General features: G+C 37.3%; 1 protein-coding gene across 4 annotated transcripts in view; it reads right to left on the bottom strand.

Moving 5' to 3' along the window:
- The window catches only part of LOC107219789 (endothelin-converting enzyme 1-like), a 45,225-nt gene that overhangs the window by 28,524 nt on the left and 3,671 nt on the right, over window positions 1–13,030 (bottom strand). For 2 of the 4 annotated variants that reach the window (XM_046730621.1, XM_015658123.2), the window contains exons 2-4: window positions 7,866–7,907; window positions 4,238–4,302; window positions 3,852–4,033 (exon numbers count right to left, since the gene is read on the bottom strand). In XM_046730621.1, coding sequence (XP_046586577.1) covers window positions 3,852–4,033; window positions 4,238–4,302; window positions 7,866–7,877 — 259 coding nt within the window. In that variant the 5' untranslated portion in view covers window positions 7,878–7,907. Of the gene's footprint in view, window positions 1–3,851; window positions 4,034–4,237; window positions 4,303–7,865; window positions 7,908–8,090; window positions 8,145–13,030 lie in introns of those variants that run through there. The other 2 variants (XM_046730619.1, XM_046730620.1) reach the window with 2 other exon arrangements.

Below are 13,030 nucleotides of genomic sequence, written 5' to 3'. Positions count from 1 at the left end.
ACCGGTACGTTGCAATATATACATACTAGAGGGGGGGTTCACCACCCTGCGCGCTTCATGTGCCATCCCTCATTTTCAAGTCGAATTAGGCTGGGTTATGTTAGGTTCGGGTATTTCCGGATAGATTCGGGCAAATTCGGGTAACTTCGGCTAAGTTGGGGTCAGTTTAGGTTAGGTTAGGTTCGGGTATTTCCGGATAGGTTTGGGTAACTTCGGCCAAGTTCGGGTAGGTTCGGGCGGCGGCAATATCTTTATACATATAACATAGAACGATAGAATAATAATAATAACAATAACGTTTATTGTGACGTTGGGACAAGTCCCTTATACACATACCAACCGAAGTTAGGACAAATATATGTAAAGCATGTACATTAAGAGAGACATAGTGGTGTTTTGTGCTCGAAATATTAGAGTAGTCCAGGGTAAGGCAAAGAATTCATGGGGCAAATTCATAGGGCAATTTCGTCGAGCAGGTCACATTGGCGTATCAGCGAGGATAGGCGCTGTCTGAATACAGGAAGTAATATATATATATATTACCCGAACTTGCCCGAATCTATCTGGAAATACCCGATCCTAACATAACCTAGCCTAATTCGACTCGAAAACCTATATATATATATATAGGTATATATAGGTATATGTATGACAAGCGAGTTCAGCGGCGTCTTAATAATGCTTGGTTCATTTATGTTCACTGTCTCTCCACGGAATATTACATTTGAGTAATTTTAACTGGTGTAATGTGCACCGTTGATTATTAATTTTATATCCAAATATCTCACAAACAGAATTTGCAGCCTTAATGCAGGCGCAAATCTCAGAATCGAAAAGAGTTACAAAACAATGTTTTACTAAATTTGAACAGTTTCAAGGGAGACAGACGATCCTGATGTGGACCGAATTGTGGACTATGTAATTTTTAAGAGTCTAAAAGAAACGTCGGATTTTATACAGGAAACTTGTATTTTCGATATTCACCCACGGAAAAAACTCTCCATACGGGTGTCAATTCGCACCCTTAACTTTGTTCTTATGGGAATTTAATTTATTATCTATAAGATGAGGTATGGACTTAAACCCAAGTCAAGGTTCTTTTTTCGTGTGGGCTGCTCGCCGATAGTGAAAATACAAACACGATTTCAAAGACGTGAAATTTTTTCTTTGAAAATTTTTTGTCGAGTTTTTTCTTCTTTTATCTTAGCTTCTGTACGTATTTGTTGTCCCTCACTCGTGCTGAAAAACTTTCCCGCGGATACAAAACTGGTGAGTTTGAACCTACATAATATTCTATCTAATATTAGTTAAAATTATGAATTACGATCACAACCTCTTTTGTGAGGATCTCAAACAGTGAATAAGTGCGGAAGCTGAAGTAACAAAGAACACAAAAATTTTACATGCTTGATATCTTCTTTAATCTTGTTATCAGCTGATCTTATATCAAGTTATTCCTTATGTAAAATTAGACTTTATTTGTAAGGTCTCAAAAATAGCACAATCCACAAATTGACCCATAGCAGCATTATCTTTTTTTCTTGGAGCCCCGTAAGTTTTGTACAACTTTTTTCCGGTACCTCTTTTTATTTTTGAAATATTCGTCTGGGATGGGTAAAACTGGCTATTTTGTATGATACAGCAGATATACTATAATTAGATTAAGCAACGAAAAAGGAGAACTATAACATTAACAATAAGTTGAGCCTGATGACCATTAAGAGAAAACAATCGGATGCAAATATTGCGTTAACACGTATTTTCATTTCATGTCTTGCTGTAGTAAGAATTCAATATGAACTAAATACTTACGTAAGTTGTATTTATTCTGGTTACTGTATTTTCTCAGAATTACGATACTCTGAGAAAAACCACAAATCACATATTTCGACGTTTTTCCGAGAGGAATACACATGTAATATATTACATGCGGTTCAAAATTTTCCGGTGAATGGGAGCTATTTCAAATTGTTAGAAATAGGAGGACGGAGCCATGCAGTTATTGATAGAGGAGGTGAGGCAGCGCTGGAAATGTCCGGTGAATGTATCGAGATGAAATATCATAGAACCGTTTTTGTCTGTTATACGCATACGTTGTTAGAGAAGGGCAAAGAGCTCCCGGACCTTTTTTCTCTCTCTATTCATTGAACGCTCCCACTTGCATGAAGACCCATCTCTTACCTGCTCTAAATATTTTTATGGACGGACGACTATACTCCGTTCAGCGAGAGAACGACACGCTTACGAAACCATACGCGCCCAGTTCGATCAGCTCCCACCCAATGCGCCACCTACTTTACCCAGTCCAGGTACTGATCTGTATATTAACTGGATGGTTGACTCCTATGCTTCCTGCACATGGCAGCTTGTGCCGATTAGAAGCCCCAAAAACCGACACTGGTACTGCGATACCCGAAGTTAAACTAACGGGTCACGAGGGTGATAGTCTATCAGGAACAGATCAAGTCACATGGTTCTGTCACTTTAACCAATGACATCAGTGAACCATGTGATTCGTTAGTTCTATGGAGGCTATTGAAGCGCTGGTGTCAATTTCGTCTGTTACTAATCGACTCAGGCATGGACGCTTGTCAGTCATCTAGTTTGTATAGAAACCAGTGAATCCAGGTAACCAAACGAATTTCGCAGCTGGTCAGATCCGGCTATAGCCGACAAGGGTACATACCTAGGTACTGAAACCTAACGATTGATTTTAAACATGATGACTAATTTCAAATTGTTTCAAACTGTCAAGCGTCAGTCGTTGCAAAGTTGCGAGTGAGTTCGGACGTGTAAGATTTGAATTTGGTTTCGTTATTCTGGTTCATTAATACATCCGATGGCAGAAAATGTGGACGAGGAAGTAGAACAAATGTATTCGAGATATAATGAGACCGCAATATTCATATTATTCCACCTATTAGTCATTTTACAGAGCGTGGACTTTTGGTGCAGAGCATAAATATACGATACTGGTCGTGAGTAGCGAGCTCCACTATCCTCACCCCGCACCTGCTCAGCCCGAACCTGCGCGATGCTGTGTCGTTCTCTCGCTCAACGGAGTATCAGTGCTTAGGTAGGTACTTAGAGTGAAACGGGAGACAAAAGGGGAAAAAACCCACACATGCAGCACACTGCGATACCGGTCAGCCGTCGTTGGTGATCCCTGTATGCACTTTATTCAAAGAATCTATAAATGCCTACATCAGTGCAAGTGTGCTGGCCATAACCTTAAAGCTTCTGGGCGAGGATATGTTTGAGATACGAATCGCCGATTGCGTATAAAAGAAAATTAAAGGAATTCCCGATTAGGTAGGTTAGTTTCGTATGCAACTTGTAACGTCGAGGTTCTGAGTTTGTTTAGATCAGTAGTTTCCATCGACGAAGGCTCACCATAGGTGGCGCAAAGGTCAATTCCCTCTAGTCCTAACTCCGTGTCAGTTAACGAGCATGCGTAAAGAGGCCAATTTCAGAACAGTGCGGTAAAATTACGTTGGCGCATGTGCACTAATGAAATACAGTACTTACCGATTCGGGCATTCTTTCACGCATGCGAATTTTCGTCATTCAGCGTAAGTTACCTAACCCCAAGCTTACGCGCTATCGGTTTCACCTTCCTTGCTTATTAAGTCAAATTCGCCTTCGTAAGTGTTGGAAAAATTAGCGTATGTCCAACGTGCAAATGGGCGAGATCTTATTCGCGTTAGTACAGCGGTTTTATTGGCTCATGCTGCGATCTTTAATACTCGTGCGACTTCCGCACTCACCTTTGCGGATCACGCTGCAAATTTCACTCTCATCGGAAATCACCCACTTTCCGCGCTTGTAACACAATATACTATTATGATCACCTGTTTTGACGCATTCCTCGCTCTGGCACATCTCTTTATATTCCTCTTTGTTGAATACGGCCATTTGCAGGATTAGCGTAGCTACGAGTGCGATAACGGCCACAGTCAACAGCCCCGCGACTAGAATCAGTATCGCTTCTTTTGACCTCGATTTCATCGTATCTGCATTCCTATTGTATTGCCTGGGAAAAAAGTAAATGAATGTACCGATTATGTATAAATCGATCTTTCACGAACTGCTGTGTAAAAATAAACATCAAAACTCAATAATGTGAGGGCGTTTTACACCATTGGGTAAAAATAACAGCACAACAAATATTAATGGTACAATAAAATTCCAGGGACTAAAATATTCAAATGCGTAAATTCGTTAATAACGAACGTACCACGATGCGTTGGATGCTTGTCTGGTGAGTTCAGTTTGCCCAGCATGATTCTCCGGGTCGTTCACCTATTGTTAAGGAAAGAATTATAATTTGTTAGGCCTCAATTAGTTACCTGATTGATAAAATCAGCATACTGCTAGTGATACTGATACTCCGTTAATCCTTAGTATGCCCCAAGTAAAATCCGGAAAAAAATGTTGTCAAAGCGTTTTCTAAGTTAAATCTGCCAATTTTGATATTATCGTCGAATCGACGACATAATGTTATACCTCCAAATTTGTACTCATGACTCATTGAATTAATCATAATATTTCTGGGTTTCAACTCAGATACAGTCAATTAATCTTGATTAATTATATCAGGGTAAGCTTTATCGCGCACAAATCTACTGGTAATAGGGGTGTGCGGGTACTGAAATTCTTAGGGTCGGGTTGGGTCGGGTAAAATGGATTACTTCCATGTCGGGTACCCGAAAATTTCGCATTACCCAAGAATCTCGAGTGACCCGGAAATTCCGGGTTACCCGAAAAACTCGTAGGCTACAGTTTGTGCTCGAGTATACCGATCTCTCGTTCGAAATTACAAGAAGGTCGTTTCATCAGGACAGCAAAATATGTTATGACCTCTGCAGGGAAAAACAAATCACAGCTAATGGTACTACAGCTGTGATAATTTCTACTGTAACGAATCCACTATTTTGGACAAGTGAAATGTTTAACGACCTCCTTAAAATTGGGGGCAAATTATATATTACCAGTTAGGGGTATGCGGGTACCCAAAATTTCGGGTACTCGAACTCGGATCCGGGTCGGGTTTGCATCGGGTCCGGTTTTTTGACAAACCCGAAATCTTCGGGTAGTCCGAAAACTTCGGGTAATCCGAAAACTTCGGGTAATCCGAAAACATCGAGTAATCTGAAAACTTCGGGTAATCCGAAAACTTCGGGTAGTCCAAAAACTTCGGGTAGTCCGAAATTTTCGAAAATCTCTGTTCGCTTTAGAAATCCCGGTATTTTTGGAGAAGCGAAAATAGCCGCGAGCAAAATTTTCGAAAACTCCGCAATTTTTGGCAAACCCAACATTTTTGAGGAACTCGGGAATTTTAGTAATACCTACTCGAGCACAAACTGTAGCAAAATGTCAACGATAGAATCTCTCACAAAGTGGGCAGCAGATGCCAAAAAATGTCCATCTACTTTTTAACGTAGGAGTTATTTGTTTGTTTATAGAATATATAATAGATTTAAAAAAAATTAAAATATTCAACAAAATCCAACGTGGTTTGAGTTATGTCCACTGGCAGGTGTAAAGATAAAGCCACGAAAGTAACATAATTTTAATTACTCGATTTGGATCGTGTTTTTTCCTCTGGGCCGAGATTTTTCATTTTACGCATACTGTTGTATAAACAGCATCAACCCGATATCGAATCGTAAAAAACGAATTTCACGCGCACCGTTGCAAAAAGTCATTTACTTATCATATGAAGTACTATCAGAGCCTGTGCATCACTGAAATGGAAATGCCTTGAATGTCGCAATTCAAGCCAATTCCGATCAGAAATATTGAAAAATGTTTCATGCAAAATTACGGCCAGAAATGGTATATCTGCGATCAATGGTTCAATCACAGGAATACTTTTTCTATCGTTATTGTTTGCGTAAACAAACATTTTTTAAATATTTATATTCGGCATTGCATGTAAAATTGTGCTTATAGTTACCACTTGTTCCGTTCAAACTATATAAAGTAAGTTTTTTTTCGGTAAAGAAGACTGTACTGTACTCTCAAGAGGATGCTATACTCAGTCTTTACCTACCGCATTAAACATTACATATATTTTGATTATTATCAAAGTCTATACATCACTGGTGTCAAATTGCCGGAATCAGCGCGATTCTACATGCAATACCGAATAAAATCATCTAAAAAAAAGTTTGTCTTACGCAACAATAATGCCAAGAAATGTATTCCTATAATTGGTTCATCACTGGTCGTAGAGATACACTTCCTGACCTTATTCCCGCATGCAACAGATAAGTTTTTAAATATCGTTGTTCGGGATTGCATGTAGAATTGCGTTGATTGTGGCATTTTCGCACGAGTTCTGCATGGTCTTTGATAATCGTCAGAATAAGTGACATTCAACGCGATGGAAAGCATCCTCTTAAGTCAGTGAAGCTTAGTTTCATAAAACTTTGTGTACATAACCTCACAAAAATTTGGCATATTCCTAAATGTTAGTGAAATGGGGTTCTCTTATTGAAATAAGTGGTACCAGATACAGAGTAAGAAGAAAATTGATGGTGATGGATACATTTTGTTGCGCACTTGTCCTAACATGCAAATGAGAGTTCAAATCTTGTTTTACAAATAACTTTCACTGGTCAACTGGAGTACAAAGAAATTGCAATGCTTTTAATCAATTCATATAATTTTGAATTGAGACCATCGGTAGAAAATATATGTCGAGTAATACACATCAGCCACCATCGTGTAACTTCGTACTCTCTAAGGGTGTATTAAAGAGGGGAATTATGAGAAATAGGTAGCTAGCTACACGAAGAAACTTCAATTCGGTAGGTACCAATACGGTATCCTAAAATCTGCAACTTGACCAATAGGATGCGCGTTATGTACACCTTGCTATCATGAGAGTGATGAAACGGATGAGTAAAATGCACTCATAACGGGAAGTTACATGTTTATGCAGAGTTCATGATAAGGGATAGCAATGAATTGTAGTGCTTCGCAATTATCCATACGATTTATATTAGGATCACATTTGAAAAGAAGAGGTACTTAATTCAGCGATTCACGATCGAATTTTTCGTACATGTGTTGTGATGTATAGTACAGACACTTAGGCTGTGTTCCGATATTAGCTCCCAGTGCTGTCAACAATCTTTTATTTCTTTTGCGCTGCCCAGTTTGTGAGTAGCTCTGTCTATTTTCTAGTGATTTTTCAGCGCTGCTAGTTCCAGATCGCACCCTGTGATAGATTCTGACTCGTTCGATAACCCTAGAAACTTTATGACCCACGGTGTTGGATGAGCACCAAACAAAAAAGAGCCTGCGGTGTGCGGCCGGCACCGCAAACGGTCATCCAACACACTGATCCAACACCTTGGGTCGTAAAATTTCTAGGGTTATCGAATGTGTCAGAATGTATCTAACAAAGACGTTGGAGTATTGTTATTGTTGTCTAATAAGTTAAATTTATTTACTAAAATCATGCCGTTGAAACCTCGCATTTCTATCAGATTTTTCCGTGAAAATGCCCGTTCCACATTTATAAATTGTATTGTCTCATTTGAAAATATGTTAAACATTGATATTATTGACTGTTTGTTCCAATAACTTGACCCACTAAATACTAATATGTATTCATATCAGTCAGATCCATCAATGCAATGCTCGGGGCACTCAATTACGATAGGTACGCTCCTGCCGTAGAAAGAGAGCGCAAGTAGTGTTACGTCCCTCTCTCTTACTGACTTGGGGACACTTTTTCAGCGTGGATGCTTTCTTCATGCCTATATGCTCTAAAGTGTCTTTACATCCAGACAACTGGTGAAAATGTGTGAATAAATCGAGTAGGCTTAGTTATTAAGTGATTAAAAACTTACTTTATATCTCATCGTACTTGAGGTAATGAGTCAGTCAGGTCCCTGCAACGTAAGAATACATAGATTTTAATTTAATTGTAAGACGATATTTTTCAACAGGCATGCTTACTCATCACAACTTTATCGGTATTTCATGAAAGTCTAGAGGGTTTTATACGTAGGTATACGGGGTAGGTACTATATTCAAATAAAAAAATAATGGGTTTCCTAAACAAGGGAATATACTTTTCGATATAGTAGCCGTAAAGTACGCCACTATGATTGCGTTTTCCGGTCGTAAAGTATAATTTTACAGACACGTGTCTGGGTGTCAGCACATGGAGCGTAACTTGCGTACGCGCAACTTACGCCTAGTTATTTTACGCACTATGCGCTACTGTCGATACGCCAAAGCTGATTTCTGGCGGAAGAAACACTGATGTACTTGTGTTAGTATAGTAAGCATGTCATAAAAACTAGTTTTATAATGAGTTTATTACACTAACAGATTCAATATCGTTTGGAGATATATCTTCATACGTCATATATTATAGTGGCATATCAAGATCAAGAGATTCAGCATAAGGCGAAGGCGTCAGATCAACATAACCTAAAAAAATTCAACCCTATTTTGTACAATATTTCATATTATATTTCGCTTCACACATACTCGTATTTAGAGTACTAGTTTACCATGACGCGCACGTTCCGAGAGGCGTAGGCTACAAAAACCAATCGCAAATCTGCATAGCATTTTCATTTGAGTGTATAGCAGAAACTCTGATCCACAATTGGTTATTTGGTTGTATCAGTTACGCATTACGCGTAATTCAATCAAATACGCCTTGGTTGCATGCCGACTTTGAGAGTGGTGTAACTTCTGTTAAATTACTAGAATCACTAGATATGCAAGTTACGCTACATGTGTTGACACCCTGACTCCCACTTTACGGCCGGAGGCGAGACCATGTGGCATACTTTACGGCTGCTATACTGAAAAACAATGTTCGCATCACGGCCGAATAACTTGCCCGTTTTTCGTGGATTTCGCGATCCTTGCTCAGCTGAATAAAAGTTTCCTTTTACGGCGTTGGTATGCAAACTACTATTCTATCGAGGTTACTGTTGATTTTGATCGCACCGTTTGACCGTTGATTTTATACATCGTATTACAAATTAGATAGTTTATCGCATCAATAAAAATGATTTTCTATCCATGGAGTGAGAAATTTATGCAAAGTCCGCCAACTGAGATAATTTGTGTTCAAGTAGTTTTCATTTCCGATCTCACAATTAGACCTGCACATATTTCGATAATATCCACAAAAAAAAAATTCTAAATCCTTAAAAAAATTACCCACAAAGTATCAGAAAAATAATATTTTTACGGCTTGTTTCTTCTAAACTTCAATGGTTTTGTCCACGTTCGGTTCACTTTTGAGTAAGTTTTTTTTTTATGGTTTTTAGAGAGATTGAAATTATTTACAATCCGGAGCTTAATCTCTCAATAAAACAAACTAGTTTACAAGGTCTAGGAAATTGAGTGAAAATTTCAAATTAATCGAGACCGATTTGTTGCAATCCACAATTTTTTTTTTTTTTTTGGGGGAACTTTTGAAAATTTGAAACAAATTCATGAGTATTTCCCAAACCAGGGGCTTTTATACTAAAATCATTTGAAAATTTGAGGAGGTGAAAATCGAGACTGGTCAAAATGTCCTGGAATGTCCCATACGCGTGATTGAAAGGTGTTTCGATAAAGAGGAAAGTGCATTTTATTCTCATGCTACCGTTTTACGTAATCCCAACAGTATAAAGAAGTAAGAAAGATTCGCAATTTATTTCCATGTAACTGATCAAATAATCATTATAATTAGTTCACAGTAGGATTTGTGTGAATTCCAAAATACTACATTTCTCGCGAAATTTCAGCGAGAAGAAATGGATTGTAGTGCCGAGTCATTTGAGAATCTCTACATCGAGGAAAAGGAATTCTTGAACCAAGGAATTCGCTTGACTAAATCATTTCGTCAAACATAACTGAATCGAAATTGTTGAATTAAATTCATTCACTTCACTCTAGTATCCCTTATTTGTTCCAAATACGATGACTTTCATTCAACAACTGCGATTCAGTTGGATTGCCAAAATGATTTAGTCAAGCGAGTTCCTTGATTCAACCAAAGCCTTTCTTGCCGCAATTGAGTGAAGTATTGATTCGAGTGAATCTCTTGATGTATTCCCGAAATTGAGTCCACTAAATATCATTTCATTTCAAGTTTATATATTGTTCCTCCAAGTCGCATGTTCGTTGACAGAAACAATTAGATATTTCAAATAAAATAAGTACATAAATCTAGCCAATAAAAAATTTACATTGATTGAATACTATACTTTGTTGATCTAACGGGAGCTTGTTTGGCGTAAATAGTTGAATCAGTTGCACTAATTTGTTTACGAGGTAAAAGAAACACCACATAGTTTGAAACAAGTATAGAATACATTCAACGTAAACATCAGTATACTAGTACTGTAAACGGCCACTAGGCAGTGAACTCTTTTGCTACGGAAAGAGTTTCAGAGATACTTATAAAACCGGGTAGTCGGTTAGGAAGTCAGACACAGATAATATAAGATAAATTTATCATCAGACTTATTATAAACGAAGAACGCATAATACCTAGTTTCGAGTCCTCAAAATTGATATCGACTACAAATGAATAAAAAGTGAACATGTTCAATTTATATTTTGACATATGCAACAATAAGTTTTCGGTTTTCACCCATTAAATATCGAGTAAATCCTACAAAATTTTGCGCCTACAGAATTGTAAATGATTTCATTCGAAGAATACGTTTTGTGCGCTTAAATATACCTAATGTTCAGTTAATGCAAAAGATTTTTGAAGCAACAAATTTAATTACCTGCTCAATCATTGAACTCTTGACTCAACAAAACATGAATTAGAACAAGTTTAATTAGTTTTGATACAACAATTTCATATTTTTTCAACAAAACGATTGAGGTGCGTTCAATCAAATTTTTAGTCATATCAATCACACATTTTCTTGATGAAAAATTCACATTATCTCAAGGAACTCACACCGTGTTATCGTAACTAAATTGATGGTCAGCATGATCATTCAAAAACTTTATTCTGTTCTATATTATGGTTCCACAAGTATTTCGTTCGACAATAGTAGTTTTCGTATCTAGAGCGTAAAACACGGTTTTATACCCCGAGTGCTCGGCGAGATCGCACGAAGGTGTAAATTCTTACGCTCGTGATGCAAACAATATTTTTTGCCCTACGAGCCGTAAAATTAGAAGACATTGTACAAACATTGTGAAATAATATGTTTATTCATATTTATTAGAGGTAATGATAATATAAATTTCTAGTTTTACCACAGAAAGGTTTTAACTCAACAAACAAATTAACTGAATTCGCCCCTCCTCCCCCCCGGACGAACACGTAACAATGATATTAAATTTTTATTAAATATAAAAAAATAATAATTCTCCTGGCAATAAACTGAATAACAATTCTGAGAATCAACCTAACCACAACTATGAGTGCGAGAGACAACGATTCGGAGAATTTCGATCTGTTTTCATCTTACACATACCAGTGTGCAAAACGGGGTTTTACACCCGCAAAACGGGTAAAATCCCATATTACGCATACGTAGGGCAAAAAAATATTTTGATAATTTAAGTAAGTATTGAATCAAATGAATATCACTTGACTTAAATAATCCTGTTCCTTCGTGTAATGGCCATTCCTATAATTGTCTTATCCGCACTGTCTCCAGTGAAACGTGACAAAGCAAAAAGCATCGAGTTTTTCGCTATCACATTAATGACGATTACCTGAATTGAAAAGTCAATTACCTCATTTACCTCCACGGACTAGCATGGCAAAAAAACTTTTCATCCGAATTTAGTATCATGCTCGGTCTGTCGTTTTCTGTTATATTTTTTATATAGTTGTTATGCATAACTCTTTACAGAGGAAGAAAATTTTTTCAGTCATTAATTTAAGACACTCGTTTCGTCGTTTGACTATTTTGCTTTTTGAGTGTGATCTGTTTGTCTGGAGACTGTAGCAGCAGACAGGTTTGTTGATCAATATAAATAATTCACGTCATATGAATGAAATCCTATCGAATCGATCCAAATTTTCACGGGCGATTTCACATCTGCCCATTGTTATGTAAACGAATAATGATTGAAATGAATAAATTTGTTTGATTTCAAAGAAACACATTTTGACCAATAGTATAATCGCATTATGTATTAGTTAACACAGACAGTGCACCGAATGAATATTATATACAGCTTACACAGTTGGACACGTAATAAATGAAGACGATTTCACTCTAGCCGGCACTACCTGCCTAGATATACAATACCTGGATATACGAGAGGAAAACAGTTGAAGACGAACACATTTACGTCTATTATGCAAACTTATATGGTGATCGCGACGTTAATGCCGACACATGTAAGGTATAAACCAGTGCATCATCCAAAAAAATGCATAATAATTACACACAAGGTGTCCCATTTTAGAATTCCCACGACAATATCTCCGTTATTGTTCAAAGTGCTAAAATACTTCCTCGGCAAAAGTTAATCGCGTGATTCCACGGGACACAAATTGACTGAGAAATGGATCTTTATTTATTGGCCGTCGGTTTATTTATTCTAACGTTTGTCATTTTTCTACCCAGTAAATTGTAGCTTGACTTTTATCATGCCAAGTAAAAAAAGATTGAGCTAGTTTCAACGCTAAGTAAAAACGGTAAACTCAGTCTCGTTTCAGTGGATCTGAGGCTACGACTGACCGTGAGAAAAAATGATGCTCGCAAAACTAGTTCAATTGATTGAAATAAGCATTATGTATGAAATTGAAATTTAAAGTAGAATTCTTTAGGTTTCTTGAGCAATCAACTAATTACACATAACGTAACGAAATTTCCCGGTCGAACATCACAGTGAAATTGATCTAAATTTTCAAAATTTTTCAATAAGTTGTCACATTTCATAAAAGGTATTACGGGATTTTTCAAAGTAGTATAGACATACCTGCACATTCATCACACGAGGCGTGTTATAATTGCAAATGACGCAACTTTTTGATCAGCATGTACTATTTACTCTCGAGTTATAATTGTAATAT

This window comes from Neodiprion lecontei, chromosome 2, assembly GCF_021901455.1.
Source record: "Neodiprion lecontei isolate iyNeoLeco1 chromosome 2, iyNeoLeco1.1, whole genome shotgun sequence".
Taxonomy (NCBI): domain Eukaryota; kingdom Metazoa; phylum Arthropoda; class Insecta; order Hymenoptera; family Diprionidae; genus Neodiprion; species Neodiprion lecontei.
Note: the sequence above shows the minus strand (reverse complement) of the source record. Positions and strands in the feature narration are given on the sequence as shown.